At 42.2% G+C, this 21,079-nt stretch overlaps 1 protein-coding gene across 25 annotated transcripts in view; it reads left to right on the forward strand.

Annotated features, from left to right (window-relative positions):
• Dst (dystonin) overlaps positions 1-21,079 on the forward strand; it is a 415,027-nt gene that overhangs the window by 256,810 nt on the left and 137,138 nt on the right. For 22 of the 25 annotated variants that reach the window (XM_031367095.1, XM_031367096.1, XM_031367099.1 and 19 more), the window contains 22 exons: positions 729-841; positions 940-1,046; positions 3,064-3,183; positions 5,170-5,265; positions 5,352-5,479; positions 9,501-9,594; positions 9,889-10,043; positions 11,899-12,361; positions 12,636-12,764; positions 12,894-12,971; positions 13,075-13,236; positions 13,326-13,430; positions 14,793-14,888; positions 15,915-16,040; positions 16,624-16,776; positions 16,947-17,101; positions 17,285-17,411; positions 17,497-17,680; positions 18,752-18,909; positions 19,376-19,554; positions 19,940-20,078; positions 20,703-20,896. In XM_031367095.1, coding sequence (XP_031222955.1) covers positions 729-841; positions 940-1,046; positions 3,064-3,183; positions 5,170-5,265; positions 5,352-5,479; positions 9,501-9,594; positions 9,889-10,043; positions 11,899-12,361; positions 12,636-12,764; positions 12,894-12,971; positions 13,075-13,236; positions 13,326-13,430; positions 14,793-14,888; positions 15,915-16,040; positions 16,624-16,776; positions 16,947-17,101; positions 17,285-17,411; positions 17,497-17,680; positions 18,752-18,909; positions 19,376-19,554; positions 19,940-20,078; positions 20,703-20,896 — 3,261 coding nt within the window. Of the gene's footprint in view, positions 1-728; positions 842-939; positions 1,047-3,063; positions 3,184-5,169; positions 5,266-5,351; positions 5,480-9,097; positions 9,390-9,500; positions 9,595-9,888; positions 10,044-11,898; positions 12,362-12,635; positions 12,765-12,893; positions 12,972-13,074; positions 13,237-13,325; positions 13,431-14,792; positions 14,889-15,914; positions 16,041-16,623; positions 16,777-16,946; positions 17,102-17,284; positions 17,412-17,496; positions 17,681-18,751; positions 18,910-19,375; positions 19,555-19,939; positions 20,079-20,702; positions 20,897-21,079 lie in introns of those variants that run through there. The other 3 variants (XM_031367109.1, XM_031367117.1, XM_031367116.1) reach the window with 3 other exon arrangements.

Genomic DNA, 21,079 nt, shown 5'->3' on the forward strand with positions numbered 1-21,079 from the left:
AAAAAAAACAAGCAAGCAAAAAAGCCAAAGTACACAGCTGTTTACTTTTTCCCCAAGATTGGTGATGTACTTTAACGGAGTTTTTGTGCAAACGACCGCTAAACAGTGTTCCAAGTAACTTATTGCTCATTTCTCCCATACAGCCCACAACACACAGAGGGCCCGCAATTTGTGTGGGGGGCAATGTTGAACAAACCTGAGAGCCTGTGGGACGACAGAGATTTCCTCTATAAAGTGATAGAGACGTTCTAAGGATATTTTAGTGGGTGGGTGCAGTAAAGAATAGAGGGGTGGGTGCTCCAGGGGCTGGGGGAGGGGTGGGTGCTCCAAGGACTGGGAGAGAGGTGGGTGCTGTGGGGACTGGGAAGGGGTGGGTGCTGCAGTTCTAAGTGTTTAAAGCAGTGATTCTCAACCCATGGGTGGCAGACAGATATCCTACCTATCAGATATCCTGCATAGCAGATATTTACATTATAATTCATAACAGTAGCATAACTACAGTTATGAAGTAACAATGAAAATAATTTCATGGCTGGGGATCGCTCCAAAATGAGGAACTGTATTAAAGGGCCGCAGCATTCAAGAGACTGGGAACCACTGGCTTAAAGGGAGCCTCAGTTTTAATATGGGTGTGGTACTATAAAAGTACTCGCAGATGCTACAACTTAGGCGGCTAACCCAGGGTGAATTGGAACATACGGAATTTAACACGGTGCACTTTTTCCTAGGCCGGACCTGATAGACATGAATACTGTTGCTGTTCAAAGCAACCTTGCAAATTTAGAGCATGCTTTTTACGTAGCTGAAAAAATCGGTGTTATCAGACTTCTGGACCCTGAAGGTGAGTTGTCTTCTTGACTCTTACCTGCGCTGGCACAAACATCTCATCAGAAGTTACCTCGGCATCTCAAAGTAACTCATGTCTGTTGCTACTTGTAGATGTCGATGTCTCTTCCCCGGACGAGAAGTCAGTGATAACCTACGTGTCCTCCCTCTATGACGCATTTCCCAAAGTCCCCGAAGGTGGCGAAGGCATTGGTGCAAACGTGAGTGCTGGCTTCTCTGCCCCGGAAGCTTTTGGTCCATTGATGACCAGTTAATCAAATTTCCTGATAACTATCATGCAGGGTTTTTAAGATGAGATTTTTAAATGTCATTTCATTATTTGGGTTAATGCACTATTCCAATTGCACGTATATCTCACGGTGTTGTTACACCATTGAAATTGAAGTGTGACTAAAAAAACAGCCCTTGTGTCTCAAATAAAGGAAACAACTTCAGAGTCACAGCGCACCTCTGAATAACCAGTTACAGGCCACTGACGTGTAAGGATGCCCCCCTTTAACATGCTGCCCCTTTACAACTGCTGGCTCTCCTATGCTGTGTAGCTAGGCTGTCTCGCTCTAGAACACAATTCAGAGTTGACTCAGAAGACTCTGTGAAATGAAATTGATGGTTGTTTCCTGACTTACAGATGAGGCCTAAATGCAGGTTTCTGCCTTTACCCGGGTGGCCAGAGCTAGGTTCCTGACACACAGCTTTAGTGCGTGGAGCTCACTAGATACCATTTCTCACAGGCTTGTGGAATTTAACTGAGCTGTGCGCCTCAATATGGCCACGCTAAGCAAATGCCATGCCTAGAAGTGAACAGGAAGCTGTCTGTGTTCATGTGAGGGCCACGCCCCTTGACCTCAGGCTCCTCCCTCCCTCGCGGATGATAGAGAGGAAGATAAATAGACACATGTGCACTGCTCGGAAGCCTAGTGCTTTCATTTCCAATGGCTTATGTCTCCGCTCGGTGGTGTTATTTCTAGATTTCTTTTTCTCCTCTGCTCCTCACCTTTCCTGTGAAGACCGTAACCTGCTTTGGGTCTCCATGCAGTGTGTTCCTGTTTTCCTTCTCTGAGCTGCTGCCTCAGATCTGTTCCTACAGCCCCGCTCCTTCATCTTCTTGCTCGGCGCCACCTCTTCTTTTTTTCCTGTAGACCTGGCTTTGAGCGCGTGTGCTTTTCCAGCTCTTTTCCATTTCCCTTTTCCCACAAACTCTGCACATGCTAAATTAGTCGTCATAGCCTATCATTAGTATTACGGTTCACAGGCTACATGATAAAATCCGTGCACGTTTCAGGAGTCTGAACTGCCTTTTGATTATCATTATTGACAATCCCGTCTGTTGCTCTGTAGTATTAACCAATCACTACTTATAGGCAGAGCATTTCTGTATGAGTGCCATGCCTTCTTTGGGACTTATGTCTCCCCATACTCTCCCTATGCTTCAACCGTATGGTTACACACTGCTCATTACGGTAGAGCTCAGGGCCCAGCCTTCCCGAGAGGCCTCTGGTGACCAAGGCACACGTAGATCCGGATCCTTCCCTCCATTTTAGACTGTGCTGCCTGTTTCTGCCATTTGAACACTTGAGTAGATATTGCTCCCCCATGTTCTTTCAGTGAGCCAGGCAATAACTCCTGACCACCAGCAGTATGCCTTAAAAGTTTCCATTTTTATTATAGAATAATGAGTATAGTTGTGCCACCTATAAGCATCCTTCAGAAACTTAATTATAAAACAATTAACTCCCTTGTAAAAGAGTTCGTTTAACGAGTACTTGAAAATCCCACCATTTCTGGTCCCTACATCTGTAACTGTTGAGTGTCAAAGGCTGGAGGACCTAGATGCGCAGTGGTTGGCAGACATGCTGTGGCCTGGCTTCTGTAAGTGTTGTTCCCCTTAAGTTGAGCTCTGGAAACCTCTCAGATCACAGCATTTTTTTTTTTGAAGCCCCAGAAACATCTTCAGTACAGTGACCCAGACAGCTACTATCTTTGGACCAGAATTGGAACTCATTGGGACTGGGTTAGTGGCCAAATGTTAATAACATGCTTTAAATTTTGTTTGTGTAGAAAGTATTGTAGCTGGGTGGAAACTAAGAAAACATTTACCTGGTTTTCTTTGTCAAGCGTCATGACACCTGGCCTCACAGAAACATGTCTGATAAGTTGTGTTGTGGAAGAGTGTTATTATCTGTGGATACAAACCTTCCCTGCTGTTTTGTCATCTAGGATGTTGAAGTCAAATGGATCGAATACCAGAATATGGTGAACTACCTCATCCAGTGGATTAGACACCACGTGGTCACAATGTCCGAGAGAACATTTCCTAACAATCCTCTAGAACTAAAGGTTTGTATATCACAGATGTCCCGAGGGGTTGATTTGATCAGAAACTTTAAACTAATGCTAGGTGAACCCCATAATCTTAGAGTTCAAGATAAGTTGCCATTGGCAAGTTATACATTTTTTACTAGGCAAATGTTTTATTACCCATTTTCTTGGGTAATAAACAAAAAGTAAAGGTAAATATTAATAATTAAAAATAATAGCAGCAACATCTTTAAGAAGTTATTCTCCAAGCTTTAATTTGTTGAGAATTGAAGGTATGATTTGAGTGATTCTGAAACTAACATTGTCAGATCTTACATGAGTAAGAAATGCTAAGAACCCACCAGATGCTGGCACAGGAGAGTCCAAGGAAGCTCACACAGGCAGCACCAGTCAGGAGCTTGCCTCTCTGCGTGAGTCAGGCTAGAAACTGCCCCAAGGGTTTCCTTTGTAGAGTACAAGATACCTCCTGCATATTATGAATTTTAAAAGCAGATTCATCTAGAGTGCAAGTGAATTTACAATTGATGGTCATAGGCTGATATTAGAGGCCAGAATTTGGAAAGCCTTTCCTAATCATGTGGTCTTGGATATAATCATTGAGAAAGAGATATTACAGTAAAATTAAAGATTCATGAATACATAGCTTATCAAAGACTAAACTATGTCATTTTATACATTTGTATTTGAACTAGCAAAAGCAGTTTATTTTTTCATGAACCTCTACTATGACTACAGAGTAGCCTAAAGTCTTTGACTTGATAAGCTTTGTTTAACTCTGACTGGAGTCAGAAACTTCAGTGACACAGCGTAAGCCCCATGAAGGTTCTTTGTTGTGCTCACATCTGTTCAGAATATCTGTGGCTGGACTTTTCATTGCCATGGGGAATTTGTCCTTGGCACAGAGTTACTTGATATTTGTTGAATTTTTTAAAAAGGCCTTTTTTTAATAGCCTCTTTTCATTATAAGAGGCCTCCCTTTGTGCATATGAGCCACTCCAGGGCATAAAATCCTGCCCCTGATACTACAGCATGATGCCACAAACAGTGTTTTGTACATAATGACGTTTGATGATTAATGACTGATAGCAGTCTACAAGATTTTTGTTTTGGGTCAATAGAGTTTTTGGATTTCATGTACAAATACAGTTATTTCCAAATGTATTCCTGGAGTTTTTTGTTTGCTTGTTTGTTGACCATGGGCAAATCTGTGTTGGTCTCTGACTCCTGCAGACCTTGACAGTGTGAGCGTTCACGCAGGTTACTTGTTAGTGGTAGTATGGGAAAGAAAACATCCTGAGGAATTGGCAAATTCACCTTTATAGACCCTTACAAAAATGTGTTGTGTGTTTTAAAGTAGCACAAATTACTACTTACTACACTTAACTAATTAGTGTGCACTTATTAAATGTGAAAGTGTTTTATTTATGCCATTTTAGAAAGGTTTTTTAAAGTGAATATAATAACACTTTATGAGGTTCACAGATGGAATGATAATTACATGACTGGAGTAACATCAGCTAATAACATCCACCTTCCATTGTTAGGAAACAATCGCCCCCCAAAAAAACAGTCAAAACCGACAGCAGTAAAGTGAGGCCATAGGTCAGTCCTACGTAGCTGCTGCGTGTTCCAGAATAGAGCCAAGGAATGAAAGGGAGCGGGTCTTTTCCTTTCTTTATGCTAATTGCATCAAACTGTTTTCTGGAAGCTAAAGGCCAATGCGTGATGTTTGGAAAGCTCAGACTCTCAAGGATGTGTTTGGGCGCTGGGCCTTTTAACAGAGCCATTGTTTATTGTTTAGATTCCTGTGTGGCACATGATGAATTCTGACTCACATCGACAATTAAATCTTTATCTATTCCTGTACAACCCAGCGCACACACACACACACACACACACACACACACACACACACACGTATACACACACACCTAGAGCACATAAGTGATACGATGTGAGCAGACTGTGAACTCAGACCTTAATTCATTTCCCTTTCCATTGTAGGCACTTTATAATCAATATTTACAGTTCAAAGAGAAAGAAATCCCACCAAAGGAGACAGAGAAATCAAAAATTAAACGACTGTATAAATTATTAGAGGTGAGCCAAATACTCTTTGGTACTTTGAAGCGCTCTTGAGTTGTCTCCCATTCTTTGTGCTACATTAGTTCTTTTGTTCCCTTAAGATCTGGATTGAGTTTGGGCGCATCAAACTCCTTCAAGGTTATCATCCAAATGACATCGAAAAGGAGTGGGGCAAACTCATCATCGCCATGCTCGAGCGGGAGAAGGCGCTGCGTCCAGAGGTGGAGAGGTAGGGATGCTGTCCTAGCACCGTGCCCGCTGCGGGATCGTCTCAACCCTCATGCTCTGAGAACTCAGTTTTGTTGGTTGGTTGATTTGTTTTTCACTCTGTGTGTGTGTGTTCATGTCTGCCTGGGCACTCATGTGTGTTTGCATGTGGAGAGCAGAGTTCAGCCTTGGTCTTTCCTCAGGAGTTGTCCCTTGTGTTGTGTGAGACATGGCCTCTCACAGGGACCAAGGCTCACACAAATTGCATTTTACATTTACCTGTTGGTATAACCTTGTATAAGTCTCTTAGGGTTTTCCCCACTTCCATTTCCCTATCTAGAAATGCTAACAAGGACAGTTAAAGAGTAAATAAGAGACTATGTAAAGGACCTGGTAGGTTGGATTGCGGTCTGGAGTCTCATCTAACAAGATATTATAGTTTAAAACAAAAATGTACCCAGAAGTTTTTCTCAAAAGGACCTTAAATTACTAGGGCCCAAGTTTGGAAGCTGATAGGCTAGGGATTAGCTAGTTTGTTTCTTGTTGAAGTTTTTCATGTGGCCTTGGGCCAGTGGGAGGCCTTTAAAAGGCAATGGAGGCTGGGGTATGCTCAGTTAGAGTACTTGTCTAGCATCCACAAAACCATGGGTTCCATCCCTAGCACCACGTAAGAGTGTGTGCGAGGCACATGTCTATAAATCTAGCATTTGGGAAGTAGAAGCAAAAGAATCAGTGAGGCAGGGGCCAACCTATGCTCTAACTGTATCTCACCGCTCAGGAAGGCACACCTTCGTCTTCAGGAACCACCCACCCACTCGTCCACGTGCGGGGTTCTAGAACCACCTGGAGCCGAGTGCCTAGCCACGTCCCATGTGTTTATCCCCTTGAGGCTGTAATCCTACAGCCACACTGCAGTACATGAAGCTTGTCCTCTGTGTCCCTCCTCACAGCGAAAGGCATGTGTGATCAGGCAGCTCTGGCTGCAGAGTTGGCACTCCGCCTGTCTCTTAGGAGCTGTCCTGTGCCGGGTTGCACCTGGGGTCTTCACAGGGGTTGTGTACTCTGTTCTTTAGGCAGGGAGTCTGTCTCACTCCCTGCTTCTCTTTACTCCTGGTCCTTCCTAGACTTTAGCCTCCACATTCCCTCCAGTAGTGTCCCAGGGTGGGTCATATGCCTTTATTTTTTTTTAATGACTAATTATTTGAGTATTTTTCAGCGTGCTTACCTTGGTTGTAATTTCATATTTATTCATGTGTCGGCTCAAGCCACCTCTTTCTTAGATATCAGCTCTGAGAATGTGGACCCCTGTCATTTTGGGTCCCCTACCAGTGCCTTTGCTCAATGCCAGGTACATAACAGAGACACCCAGTGTAGCTGTGTCCGTATTGCCTCAGATGCCGACTTCAGTGTTGACATGGAGTAATGTATTAAAGATAATTATTACATTATACATTAATGCAAAGGCAAGTCCGCCCTTTATTACTAGCTGCATCCTTGTTAAATCATAAAGTTACCATGTGTATGTAAACCGAGCCTATGAACCAATGCTTAGGCTGCAGCTCTTATAGATAGCTAAAATGAAACATTAAATGAATTGTCTGAATTGAAGATGTCAAGAAAAGGTATTTTTGGTCACTACAGCAGTAAGCTGGATTTTAATGTGTGTCTTTATTTTTTAAAAATTTATTCATTTATTATTATTATCTAAGTACACTGTAGCTGCCTTCAGACATACCAGAAGAGGGCGTTACAGATGGTTGTGAGCCACCTTCTGGTTGCTAGGATTTGAACTCAGGACCTTCAGAATAGCAGTCAGTGCTCTTAACCGCTGAGCCTTAACTCCAGCCCCTTAATCCACTTTGTATTGCTACAGACTGCATACCTAGCACAAAAGAAGTTTATTATCTAGCCTTGTGTTACGGTGCAAGTCGACTGTAAGCCCTGCACTTGGGAGGCTAAGACAGGGGCAGGGAAAGTTACAGGTCAGCTTGGACTATAGAAAAGACTGTCTTGTACTTTAAGAAAAAGAAAAAGAGAAGAAGTTGGTGACTCGGAGTTGCAGAGGTTGAAGGATGCAGTCTGGGGCTGGCGTCTTTGAGGAACTTTGTGCTCCATCTTCCCCTGGTAGAGGGAAGAAAGGAGACTGACTGGAGTTGGGTGGCTGGTGAGTGATCAGATTGGCAAAGGAGATAACAGATGCTCACTGAAGCAGGAGAGCCAAACTGCTGCCCCTTTGATAATGACACTCATTTATTCATGAGGGTTGAGCCTTGATGATGCCATCGCTCTAAAGCACTTCACTGCTTGGTAGGCTGTACTGGGGATTAGGTTTCCAGCACATAGCACTTTTGAGACACGGTCAAACCACAACAGCGTACTGATGAAAGAAAGCAGTTGAGACTTCAAGACTGGGGAGCCAGCCTATTCTGGGTTAGGTTTATGACTTCAGCTTGGAAGTCACGTGATCTTAGACAAGTTCTTCAGTGTCTAGGCCTCAGTTTCCTCATCTGTAACAGGATGTAACAATACCTACCATGTTTGGTGGTTATGAATACGAGATGAGGTTTTGTATGTGAAATGTTTCCTTCCCTGGTACCCGCCAACTGTATAATAAGTGTAAGGCGCAGCTGTTCCTGGTTTCAATTGTTCTCTTTTACTTGGCAAATGCCCTTTGAAAATTGAAATGTTTAACTCGGAGCACAGAAACGTCAGTTTGGCTTTGTAGCATCGGAGGTAGGGAAGTATTTGGGTAAAAGCCTTCATTTTTCTTGACACAAGGTTTTTTGGGGTTTTTTTTGTTTTTTGTTTTGGCACAGACCAGATATTGCAAATTATAGCTATGTGGTTTGGAATGTGTGGAAGACAAACAGGAAAGAATGGATGTTCTTGGGCCCTGTACTAGTCTGTATGAAGGAGAAGCAAGCCCAGACACATTTGCAGTTAGTTACTGAGCCAATATTCTGTGTGGCTTTTAGAATCCGAGCTATATAGTGGCTTAGGAGTAGTGGCTTACCAAGAGAGAGAGTCCATCACACAAAGAAAACTAATTGAATGATTTTCCAGTTATTTTAATGCGGTGAACAAACGAAAAGATGGTCAAATGGAAACAGATTTAGTACGTGGAATGTTTCCTTCCCTGGTACACAGCAACTGTATAATGAGTGTAAGGCGTAGCTGTTCCTGGTCTTACTTATTCTCTTTTACTTGGTAAATGCCCTTTGAAAATTAAAATGTTTGCTTGCTTATTGATTATTGACTTACTGATTAGCCCAGCATTTTACCTTGTGTTGCGAAGCACATGCATCTGCTTGCTGTCCAGCATCTGTCCAGCTGTGTGATCTGAGCTTTGTGTTTCTATAGCCGGTGCTTGGTATTGAGAGAATCGCCTTTGCTCGTGCTACCTGGGCTCCTGGGTGCCTGAGTTGTTTTTTAGGTGGTTGAAGCTGGATGACTCTTGGTGAAAATATTTGGCATATCTTTTCCAGTGACGCCCAGTCATCCTGCTCTGTCTGTACTTGTACGGCTTTAACATCGGCTACGAAAGGCAAACCTCAGCAAGCAAATGAATGGCTTTAGGCAGGATTCTTTTGAATAGTTATCAGCATAGTATTTGCAGTGCATTGCATATGCGCACTGAAGCATATTTAAGGATCCGTTAAAGCCCTGTCCCTCCTTTTAGACCGCCTTTCACCTGGGTAGAAGTTGAGTTTTCTCCTGGTGGAAGTCCTACTCGCATGGTCCTAGGATAGCATTTCAGGACCGAAAATGCAGAGCAGTAGCTACAGTTATCGTAGCAGCGACTCTGTGTTTAGCAACACTACTAGCACTCGGACTAGTCTAGATTCCAACGAGAATCTCCTGTCCGTTCATTGTGGTCCCACGTTGATCAACTCCTGCATTAGCTTCAGCAATGAGTCCTTGGATGGACACAGGTACGCAGGCTTTGGCGTGAGGCTGTCTTTCCTTCCTTGCCGGGGTCGTTTTTCAGGAATGGTGAGCTCTTTGACTTCAAAAAGATTTTTTTTTCCTTTTGTCCCTTTTAGGTTGGATATGCTGCAGCAGATTGCTACCCGAGTTCAGAGGGATAGCGTCAGCTGCGAAGACAAACTCATCCTCGCCCGAAGTGCTCTCCAGTCTGTAAGCTGATTTCAGGGGCCAGGGCTTGCTGTAGAGGGCTGGTGTGTGCTCAGGGTAAACTGGGACCTTCATAACAGTTGATGGACTCCTAGAGCCTGTTCTCTGCAGAAGCTTTGAAGGATTATGATTGATATTTCCTCTCTTGGGAGGCAGTGAGGGAAGGGCATCCATGCATCGGCACCAAAAGAAATAAAGCCCAAATAGGCGTCTCTTCTAACATTTTGGAGGTTGATGTTTAAAACTGGTTTTGACCTCTGTCTTTGTGGAATTAATGCTGAGTTCTTTTAAATATAGGATTCCAAAAGATTAGAATCGGGAGTACAGTTTCAGAATGAAGCAGAGATTGCTGGGTATATACTTGAATGTGAGAACCTTTTACGCCAGCATGTGATTGACGTACAGATTCTGATAGATGGGAAGTACTACCAGGCTGATCAGCTGGTGCAGAGGTAGGAGCGCTCCTTATTTCTTTTCTTCAGGAAGTGTGAGATCATGATGGGAGTAATCAATATACAGTGTGTGAATTATGATATTTCTATGAAAAACAAGTAGAGTCAACATGTATAATTAACTTTTAAAAATCTAATTTAGTTTCTTTTAAAACCTAATCACTTTACAACCTGCTCCCTGTTCCCCTCCTGGTCACCCACTCCCACAGTCCTTTCCCCATCCCCCTCCCTTTTCCTCTGAGCTAGTAGGGGCCCCAGGGTATCCCCCAACCCTGGCAGTTCAAGTCTCTGTGAGGCTAGGTAGTTCCTCTCTCACAGAGGCCAGAGAAGGCAGCCCAGGTAGTAGAACATATCCCATGTTCAGGCAACAGCTTTTGGGGTAGCCCCCTGCCCTATTAGTGTTCAGGATCCACATGAAGGTCAAGCTGCACATCTGCTACATATGAGCATACATATATATGTCCAGTCTGTGTATGTTCTTTGGTTGGTGGCTCAGACTCTGAGAGCCCCAAGTGTTAACATTGACTCTGTTGGTTTTCCTGTGGAGTTCCTATCACCTTTGGTGCCCACAGTCCTTCGTCCTATTCATACATAAGAGTCCCCGAGCTTCATCCACTGTTAGGCTGTGGGTGTCTGTGTCTGTCTGAGTCAGCTGCTGGGTGGAGCCTCTCAGAGGTCAACATGCTCCTGTCTGCAAGCATAACAGAGTACCATTAATAGTGTCAGGGAGTGGTGCTTGCCTATGGGATGGGTCTCAAGTTGGGCTAGCCATTGGTTGGCCATTTCCTCTGTCTCATGAAAAAATGAATATTTTTAATTCCCTCTGTCTCATGAAAAAATGAATATTTTTAATGCCTATATTTATTTCCAGGTGTTTAGGATATTTATGTGGGTTTTTGGATGTGACCCAGAGACAGAGTGAATATTTAAGTAAACCAAGTTAAAACCCTAGGTTTAGTCCTCAGATCTCCAGATGATGATGATGATGATGATGATGATGATGATGATGATGATGGTAATTTATAACATTAGAAAAAGAAAAATTGTAAGAAGGATTCTCATCTTCAGTTTTCTGTTTGCTCTATTATGAAAATGGTCATAACCAAACATTAGAAAAAGACATATGTGTAGATAAAGCTATGTATGGTGGCACCCACATGGATTCTCAGCTCTCAGAAGCCCTAGGGGAAAGAATCATAAATACAAGGGCTTACAGAAGCTGCATACCAAGACTCTACCTCAGGAGGAAAACGACCATCAAAAAATAAATGGCAAATCCTAAACCTCTCAGAGAAGGTTATGGGAGCAGAGAGAAGGGAACCTGGCAAACTGTTGTCTCTGTCTCTGCATACATGTGAAAGTAAACATTGTCAATCACATTTGAGCCAATGATTCCGCTTCTAGGAGCCAGCGGTTATTCTCTATGTAGCTAATAAGTAGATAAAATTAGAAAACTTTATGTTCATGCCAGACATAACTTACAAGAAAATTTATTATCCTAATAATGGTATATAATTATGTTCCTTCTAAGTGACAGTTATAAGGATTAATAATGTGGAGAGTTCTCACAGTGTGATGTTCATTAAAAATGAAATCTGAGGCAAAGTTTTATCAAAAAGGCTTCAATGATGTTTTTTAAAAACAAAATAGGCATTTCTCAAGCAAGTAGATTTGCAGAACAACAGTTGTAGAGATCCTGTGTGCCTTCTCGGGCCAGCGCTACTGTTAGTGTCTTGCAGCAGAGGTACATGACTGATGGATACCATTGCAGAGCCAGCACTGATGCACCAGCTAAAGCCAGTGCTTTGTGTTAGCCTTTTCTGTCCCACCTTAAACACCTCCACGTTCTTCGCAGGGTTGCAAAGCTGCGTGATGAGATTATGGCCTTAAGGAACGAATGTTCCTCGGTGTACAGCAAAGGACGCATGCTGACCACGGAACAGACCAAGCTCATGATATCAGGAATCACTCAAAGCTTAAACTCAGGATTCGCACAGACCTTACACCCCAGCCTGAACTCAGGGCTAACCCAGAGTTTAACCCCTTCCTTGACGTCTTCTAGTGTGACTTCTGGCTTGTCGTCCGGGATGACGTCCCACCTGACGCCATCGGTTACTCCGGCATATACACCTGGGTTCCCATCAGTTGTAGCTCCAAACTTCAGTTTAGGGGTAGAGCCAAACTCATTACAGACTCTGAAGCTAATGCAGATCCGGAAGCCCCTTCTCAAGTCATCTCTGCTGGATCAGAACTTGACGGAAGAGGAAGTCAATATGAAATTTGTTCAAGATCTCTTGAACTGGGTTGATGAGATGCAGGTAATGTTTTCCAGTCTTACTTTTGAAACAACTACTGCTACTACTGCTGCTGCTGCTGCTGCTGCTGCTTCTTCTTCTTCTTCTTCTTCTTCTTCTTCTTCTTCTTCTTCTTCTTCTTCTTCTTCTTCCTCTTTTTCCTCCTCCTCCCCCTCCTTCTCTTCCTCCTCTTCTTCCTCCTCTTCTTCCTTTTCTTCCTCCTCCTTCTCCTCCTCCTCTTCCCCTTCCTCCTTCTCTTCCTCCGCTTCTTCTATAAACCATTATTTTATTATTCAAGGTGCAGCTGGACCGCACTGAATGGGGCTCAGATTTGCCAAGTGTTGAAAGCCAATTAGAAAACCATAAAAATGTTCACCGAGCCATTGAAGAATTTGAATCTAGCCTTAAGGAAGCTAAAATTAGTGAGGTATATGAATTTTTGTGTTTTTTAATATTTTATTCTATTTAGATACTATTTTCTTAATGACCCTGTAACTCAGTAATTAGTCAGAACTTAAGATCCCTAACCCCCCATGCCTTTGCTCCCACATTTTAGATTCAGATGACAGCGCCTCTGAAGCTCTCTTACACGGATAAGTTGCACAGATTAGAGAGTCAGTATGCTAAACTCTTGGCAAGTATTTTCTTTTCTTTTTAACTTGTTTCCTTTAAACATTCTGTTTTCATTATGTCTGTTTGCAAACAATCTGATTCTTACAACGGTTTTCCTATAACAGAACACATCCAGAAATCAGGAGCGGCACCTTGATACACTCCACAACTTTGTAACCCGGGCAACTAGCGAGCTCATCTGGTTGAATGAAAAGGAGGAGTCAGAAGTTGCTTATGACTGGAGTGAGAGAAACAGCAACGTCGCCCGGAAGAAAGGCTACCACACGGTGAGTCGGCTGCGCTCCGGTGCCAGCGCTGGGTGCCAGAGCTTGCCTCCCTCGCGTTTCTGATACACTTCTTGATGTTTCCTCGCCAGGAACTGATGCGGGAGCTGGAGCAGAAGGAGGAAAGCATTAAAGCCGTCCAGGAGATCGCAGAGCAGCTGCTTCTGGAAAACCACCCAGCCCGTTTGACCATCGAGGTAAGAAAGTTCGAGGCATCTGCAACCTTAAACCTCTTCTGCTAGTTTGTAAAAAAAAAAAAAATTCAAACTACTGCATGTTTACTGCAGTCTGGCTCAAAAATAACTGTCCCAATGAGTCATGCTCATCTTCTCTTCACCATCTCTTAAGATAAAGTGTAGCAGGTTAGTTTTAGGACCCTTGAAGCTCCTTGTGGGTAAATTCATCTGATGGAGTGGAGGGGTGTTCTGTGGTAGAATGTGTACTTACCATGTGTAACAAGCAGAAATGTAATTTAGTCTGAGGGAGCAAATAATATCATGTGTTGCTAGATCCCCAGAGGCAGCTAAGTGTACATCTGCAGGGACACATGCCTGACTACAAGAGGGACAGGCTCTACACATCCTTAATGCACACAGAGCGCCCCCTCCTGGGAGGCAGGGAATTGCACCTGCTACAAAAATAGGTTTCATAATTCATGATGAACTAGATGTGCATTCTACAGTATTGTTTTTCCTTTATGAAAGATATACTCTGTATTAAATAATAAGCATTCAAATAGATGAGTGTTTTAAATATTATTATATAATTAAATGTAATAATTAGATTGATATGAAAGTATATACTGCTTTTTCTATCCTCCCCAAGTCTTCCTCACAAGAAAACTATAGATCTGTGTTAACACACACATTGTATGGCTCAGCAGTATAAAAATCCAGAAATGGTAGAAATTGGGATGCCATAGAGAAAGGCATATTTGGGATTTTAAAAGTCAGGTGTCAGAGTTAGTGGCCAAGGAGTAGGGAAAAGGAGAAATTTTATAAATAGCGATTATAACTTGCATTCATTTCAAATGTAAAATTTTCATATTAAATAGCTATACTTTTCCCTCAGATTTTAAGAAAAAAATTAAGAAATTTGAGAAAAAGCATCTGGACTAATTTTAAAATTAAGACCAGTTTAAACTTTAAATTTTAAACTGTAAGACCAATTGTATAAGGAGGACCTCTCAGATAGAATTAACTACCCCACTTTTCATAGTCCAGTTCATTACATTTTGTTTGTATCTGTTTGTATAGTAGAATGTTTTGTCTTTCGAAACTATCAACATTGAGCTGGGCATGATAGCTCACACCTATAATTCCAGCCTGTTATGAGAGGCTGAGGCAGAGGGATGACCACAAGTTTGGGCTGTGTACTAAGGGCCAGCCTGTCTGAGAGGTGGGGAGAGGGAGAGAGAAGTAGTATAAAGTTAAAAATGTATCAGTATTGCCATGCGGGGTCAAACTGCAGGTTATACACATTTATGCCGCATGTTTGAGGCAGCCAAGCCCCCTGTAGAGTTTTCTCTGCCCCAGCTTTAAGTGTGTTTTCTCCCTAAGGCATACAAAGCAGCCATGCAGACGCAGTGGAGCTGGATCCTACAGCTGTGCCAGTGTGTGGAGCAGCATATTCAGGAGAACACTGCTTATTTTGAGGTGCGTGAATAGAATTGCAGCTTGAACAGATAGCAGTACTATTTGGGCCAAGATGCAGAAATACCACCAAAAAAAAAAAAACGTGTGCAGAGCACACGGGGAAAGAAGCCAGTACATTTTTTTTTTCAGGATGTAAGTGCTGCTTTCTCATCTTAGAGGGGAAAGTCTAGCCTTTAAGGAAGAAACCCAATGGCTGGATGAGTGCTTGGTTAGCAAATTGTTTGCACTGAGTTCAATCCCCAGAAACTACACTTATGAAAAGATAAAGTGATCTACCCAGTGCTGAGTAGGCCAGAGGATCCCTGAGGTTTGCTGGCCAGCCAGTATAGCCAAATAATGAGAAATTTATTAATAATTACTTGTAATTATTATTTAATAATACTTATTAATATAATTAATCGACATATATTTTATACATTTGCAATATATAATGTATTATAATGTGTAATATAATATGATTAATTATAAATATATGGATATAATAAAATAATTATTACTACTAATAATAGATAATTATCATATAGGTTCACTGAGAAACGCTATGTCAAGGAATTAGGGTGGAGAGAAATGAAGAAGCATCCAATTGTTGACCTCTGATTTACACACACATACAAATACTGTAAAAAAAAAAAACATTCTAAAAATTTGTCCAATATTAAGAAAAAGAGAGTCAACTACATAAGGACTTCATTTTTTTCTTTAGAAATTTTAATATATTGTTTGAAATTCCACCCCTACTTTAAAAGATTGATTGAACCCTAAAGAAAAATAGGCTTTTGATCAAAATAATAAAGATCCAAAATAATGCATAATATACATGTACCCTTTGCATAATTAATATTCATCTGTAGCCACCCAAGTTCAAAGATTAGGTTTGGCTTCAGAAAGGATGTTGCTATTGTTGCTTTGTGCTTTGATTCTGCCCTGGCTCATCAGCAGCACACAGAGGGCCTGGGCACCAGATTTAACAACTCTGGGTTTTACTGGTATTTAGTGTACCTCAGCTGCCAAGTTTTCCCTCTCTAGTTTTTCAATGATGCCAAAGAAGCCACTGATTACCTAAGGAATCTGAAAGATGCCATTCAGCGCAAGTACAGCTGTGACAGATCCAGCAGCATTCACAAACTGGAAGACCTTGTTCAGGAGTCCATGGTACGGATGCAAAAACTCTGGCTTGTGTCAGACATACAACAGGGTAGATTAGTGTTTTGTTCTATGTTTATATGTTATATGTTACATACAGATTTGTACTTCAGACACACAGCTGTCTCATTCAATTCATTCAACCTTTCTGAAGGTTAAAGAAGCCACAGGACTTTAGTTTGAGTAGTTTTTGATGGTGTTGTTTAAACTGCATTAGCCGTGGTCAGTTTTAGTGTGGTCAGTTTTTATTTCTGGAGATATAACAATGGACAAAGCAGGCAGGAATCACCCTCCCTTGTGGTGCCTAGATATTAAAGGGTAGCAACACAGTCGTCCATTAAATAAACTGTTAGTGTAGTGGATGTAGACTGTTACATAGTAGTAACAGCAACAAGGAAACAAAATAACCATAGACTGTTACATAGTAGTAATGCAAAGAAAAAACAAAATAACCAGACAAAATGAAGGAAGAGGGCTTCAAAGAGGGGTGGGAGATGTGGAAGGTGTCCCCAGGATGATGGTTTGTGTGAGTCCCTATGGGATGGGAAGTTCGAATCAGTAATTTTAAAATCCCGCCGTGTTTGTTGACTAGGAGGAAAAGGAGGAGCTCCTGCAGTACCGGAGCGTGGTGGCAGGTCTGATGGGGCGAGCCAAGACGGTCGTGCAGCTGAAGCCAAGGAATCCTGACAACCCACTCAAAACGTCCATCCCCATTAAAGCCATCTGTGACTACAGACAGATTGAGGTACTTGTAATTCTCAAAGCAGACTGGATATTAAATGACATCATAATACTTCCTAGTCAGAAGGCATTTCTCTGTCTCATAAATTCTATATATAATAGTTCCCAAGCTTAAGTATGGAGGAAGATGAATTGATGGTGACCTCAGCTTTCCTTTCTTTCTCTTAAAACCAGATAACCATTTACAAAGACGATGAATGTGTTTTGGCAAACAACTCTCATCGAGCTAAATGGAAGGTCATCAGTCCTACTGGGAACGAGGCCATGGTCCCGTCTGTGTGTTTTACTGTTCCTCCACCAAACAAAGAAGCAGTTGACTTTGCCAACAGGTTTGTATGTTTTGGGGCCTTTCTGAAGGTTAAGGAAGCCATCAGTACTGTGTCAGGGACCCACAGGACTGGAAGGTCCTGGAGCTACTACATAGGGGGCATTTTAGAAATACATATTATAGCTTCTTTTCAGAAAGCAGTAAAAAAAGGCCTAAAGTCTGTATTCTCTTGTTTGTATTTCAGAATTGAGCAACAGTATCAGAATGTCCTCACTCTTTGGCATGAATCTCACATAAACATGAAGAGTGTAGTCTCCTGGCATTATCTAGTCAATGAAATCGAGAGAATTCGAGCTAGTAATGTGGCTTCGGTGAGTATGACATCATTTATGATCCGCCCCGCTCAGATGTTGCTCCTGGCGCTACGCCATTAATCCAGGGATCTTTGTTCTTTAGATAAAGACGATGCTGCCTGGCGAGCACCAACAGGTTCTCAGTAATCTCCAGTCCCGCTTGGAAGATTTTCTGGAGGATAGCCAGGAATCCCAAATATTTTCAGGCTCAGATATAACTCAACTAGAAAAGGAAGTGAATGTGTGCAGGAAGTATTATCAGGAGCTTCTCAAATCTGCAGAGAGAGGTAAAGCGTGGGCTTGCTGGGTTTCTTTTCCCTCTGGGGGTTTCATCTAGACTCTTGTACTCTCGTCAGTCAACTGTGACATGTATGCAGGATTACCAAACAGTATGAAAATGTGTGTGTGCAGGGGCTATAACTCAGGAGCATATCACTTCATGCATGAAGCCCTGAGGTCAATTCCAGAACCACTGATAACAATCAGAACTTCTGAGCAAGGAAGATGCTAGATGAGATCATTAATTTCTAAAGTGGAGTAACTAAAAATGTTCCCCCCTACCCAAGAGGTGGGACAGACGACAGAGTCTCACCTCATCCACGTGAAACACATTGGCCGTGCTTGGCAAGGCAACCTTCAGAGTGAAGGTCCTTGAAGCTCATGAAAGATTTGATTATTTTCCCATGTTAAGTTTTACACAGGTGTTAAAGCAAAGTAGTCGTATTTAATATGAGCCTTAGTCTTAACTCCTCATACTATTTAGAAACAAATGATTTTATTAGTAATATTTTGTGTTTTTAAAACCTTGAAACCTTAACAGATCTCTTTTAAAGACTTATTTATTTATATATATATGAGTACATTGTTGCTCTCTTTAGACGCACCAGAAGAGAGCATTATATCCCATTACAGATGGTTGTGAGCCACCATGTGGTTGCTGGGATTTGAACTCAGGATCTTGGGAAGAGCAGTCAGTACTCTTAACCACTGAGCCATCTCTCCAGCCCGATTAACAAATTCTTTTACCTGCTTCTTCCTTTTAGATTTTGGTTTAATTTCATGGTTAATTGATAGCATATAACTCACACTTTTGTGAATATGAAACAGAATAATCCATTACTTCCTTTGGGTATTTCAGTGATAATTTTGGTATTTTAAATGGCCTTAGGGAGTTTTGTGTAGTACTTTTTAGGTTTTAAAATTCACATTCTAGGATTTCTGTTTTAAGGTTATGTCCTTAGGATTTGTGCTAATAGGAACCACTGAATTGCCTCAGTAAGAATGAAGCTGTTGTAGTGAATCTTGCACAAGAGCTTCCTGGAGAGCGGAAGTTACTTACATAATGTGTCCTTCCACAGAGGAGCAAGAGGAATCTGTGTATAATCTTTACATCTCAGAAGTGCGTAACATTCGGCTCCGCCTGGAGAGTTGTGAAGACAGGTTAATTCGGCAGATCCGGACTCCCCTGGAAAGAGATGATTTACATGAGAGCATGGTCAGAGTCACGGAGCAGGAGGTAAGGGTTACACACATGTTTATCACAAAAGCCATTACACACGCGTTACAAAAGCCAGGGTCATTTCCTCTTAGTGACCCTGAATGTCACCTTCTGATTTCCTGCATGTTCAACTGTGACTTCAGTTCCTTACCGAGGCCCAGTTGTGCATTTCTTACTGGATGTAAATTAAGATTCCGTGACTGAGGTCTGCCTCTGAGGTAGTAAACAGAAGCACCTATGGGCTTCACGCAGAGAGTCATTATACACCTGCTGTATACAAAGCTAGAGATGTAGGTCAAAGGAATAAGCAGTAAAGGCATTCATGATTATAAAGCTGGATTGGCACGCTTCTGTTTACTTGGTAGAGAAAAAGGCTATACCGGTGCTTATATTGGTAATAAAATGAGAAATGTGTTTTTAAGCTCCTATAAGAACCACACCCATTGCGGTGACAACGATAACCCCCGTTTGTTTTCTGTACTAGAAACTGAAGAAGGAACTGGAAAGGCTCAAAGACGACTTGGGAACAATCACAAATAAGTGTGAAGAGTTTTTCAGCCAAGCGGCCGACTCCCCATCTGTGCCTGCTCTCCGATCTGAGCTCAGCGTGGTCATCCAGAGCATGAGTCAGATCTACTCCATGTCTTCCACTTACATAGAGAAGTATGTCAGCAGGCAGTCCTCACGCCATCCTCTCTCAGTGCTCCTGTGGGCAGTCTGTTTATCTAAAGAAATGAGATTGATGATATTTCTCTGTGTTGGGGCTAGGGAGCTTACCTGTAAACTCCCTTTTTGTAGTTTTGGGGATTTCCGCTCATGCTTGGCATAACCTATTGGATCCTAGGAACCTATTGGAATCTATCTAAATGCCACTTAGGGGTGGGACATGGGGTAGTGTCTGTTAGGAAAAGAATCAACTGAGTGCCACATGTACAGGAAGCCAGTCAGTGTCCCATGTCATGAGTTTAATGACACTCTAGGTCTACAGTGTGTGGGGGGTGGGTGGGAACATTGAACAGCATGGACTAGTATTTATTTCTCTTTAAAGGTTGAAGACTGTGAATTTGGTTTTAAAAAACACTCAAGCTGCAGAAGCCCTTGTCAAACTCTACGAAACCAAACTGTGTGAAGAGGAAGCAGTTATAGCTGACAAGAATAACATTGAGAATTTAATGAGTACTTTAAAGGTAAGAGTCTCACTTCTAACCATGACTCCAAGGCCCTGCTTCGAGTCGAGTCATTCCTCTAGCGCAAAGCCCAAGTGTCAAACATCCGGCACTAAGATCCTGACATAGAGTGTGTTTCTGAGTGTGCCACCTCCGTTTCACACTTCTAATTCCACAACTTCCTATAAACAACTACACTCAATCATTTCAGTATAAGTTGATGATGTATTGCCATGCGGAAACATCATGACCAAGGTAATTTATAAAAGAAAGCTTTTAGTTGGGAGCTTGCTTACAGGTTCAGAGGGTGAGTCCATGACCGTCATGGTGAGGAGCATGGCAGCAGGCAGGCAGGCATGGCACTGGAGCTGAAGCTGAGAGCTTACATTTAATCCATTAGCCCAAGACAGAGAGAGAGCAACCAGACTTGGGCTTTTGAAACCCCAAAGCCCAATCCCAGTGACACATTTGCTTCAACATAGCCATAACCCTCTAACCCTTCCCAAACAGTCCCACCAACTGGGACCAAGCATTTAAATATATGTCACACAATGATGAACAAATTGTAACCTTAGGTAAATAATGTGTTTCTATATGACTTGTTGATACATTATTTCATGATGCCCATTGATTCACGTATTTTAGCAATGGCGATCAGAAGTAGATGAGAAGAGAGAGGTGTTCCATGCATTGGAAGACGAGTTGCAGAAAGCAAAAGCCATCAGTGACGAGATGTTCAAGACACACAAAGAACGGGACCTTGACTTTGACTGGCACAAAGAAAAGGCAGACCAGCTTGTCGAAAGGTGGCAGAGTGTTCATGTCCAGATCGACAACAGGTGGGTCCCCTTTCTGTTCAGTGCACATGTAGGTGGGAGTCCCTTTGTGTATAGAGGGGCAAATTCCAAACATACCAGGCATTTAAGTGACATTCCATAGCTAATATGTTAGCTGCAGGATTGTTCCCTAATTCCATTTCTTTCTTACAGATTCTCTTTCACAAAACATGTAACTTGAAAGAA

This window comes from Mastomys coucha, unplaced genomic scaffold (genome assembly GCF_008632895.1).
Source record: "Mastomys coucha isolate ucsf_1 unplaced genomic scaffold, UCSF_Mcou_1 pScaffold14, whole genome shotgun sequence".
NCBI classification, from domain to species: Eukaryota; Metazoa; Chordata; class Mammalia; order Rodentia; family Muridae; genus Mastomys; species Mastomys coucha.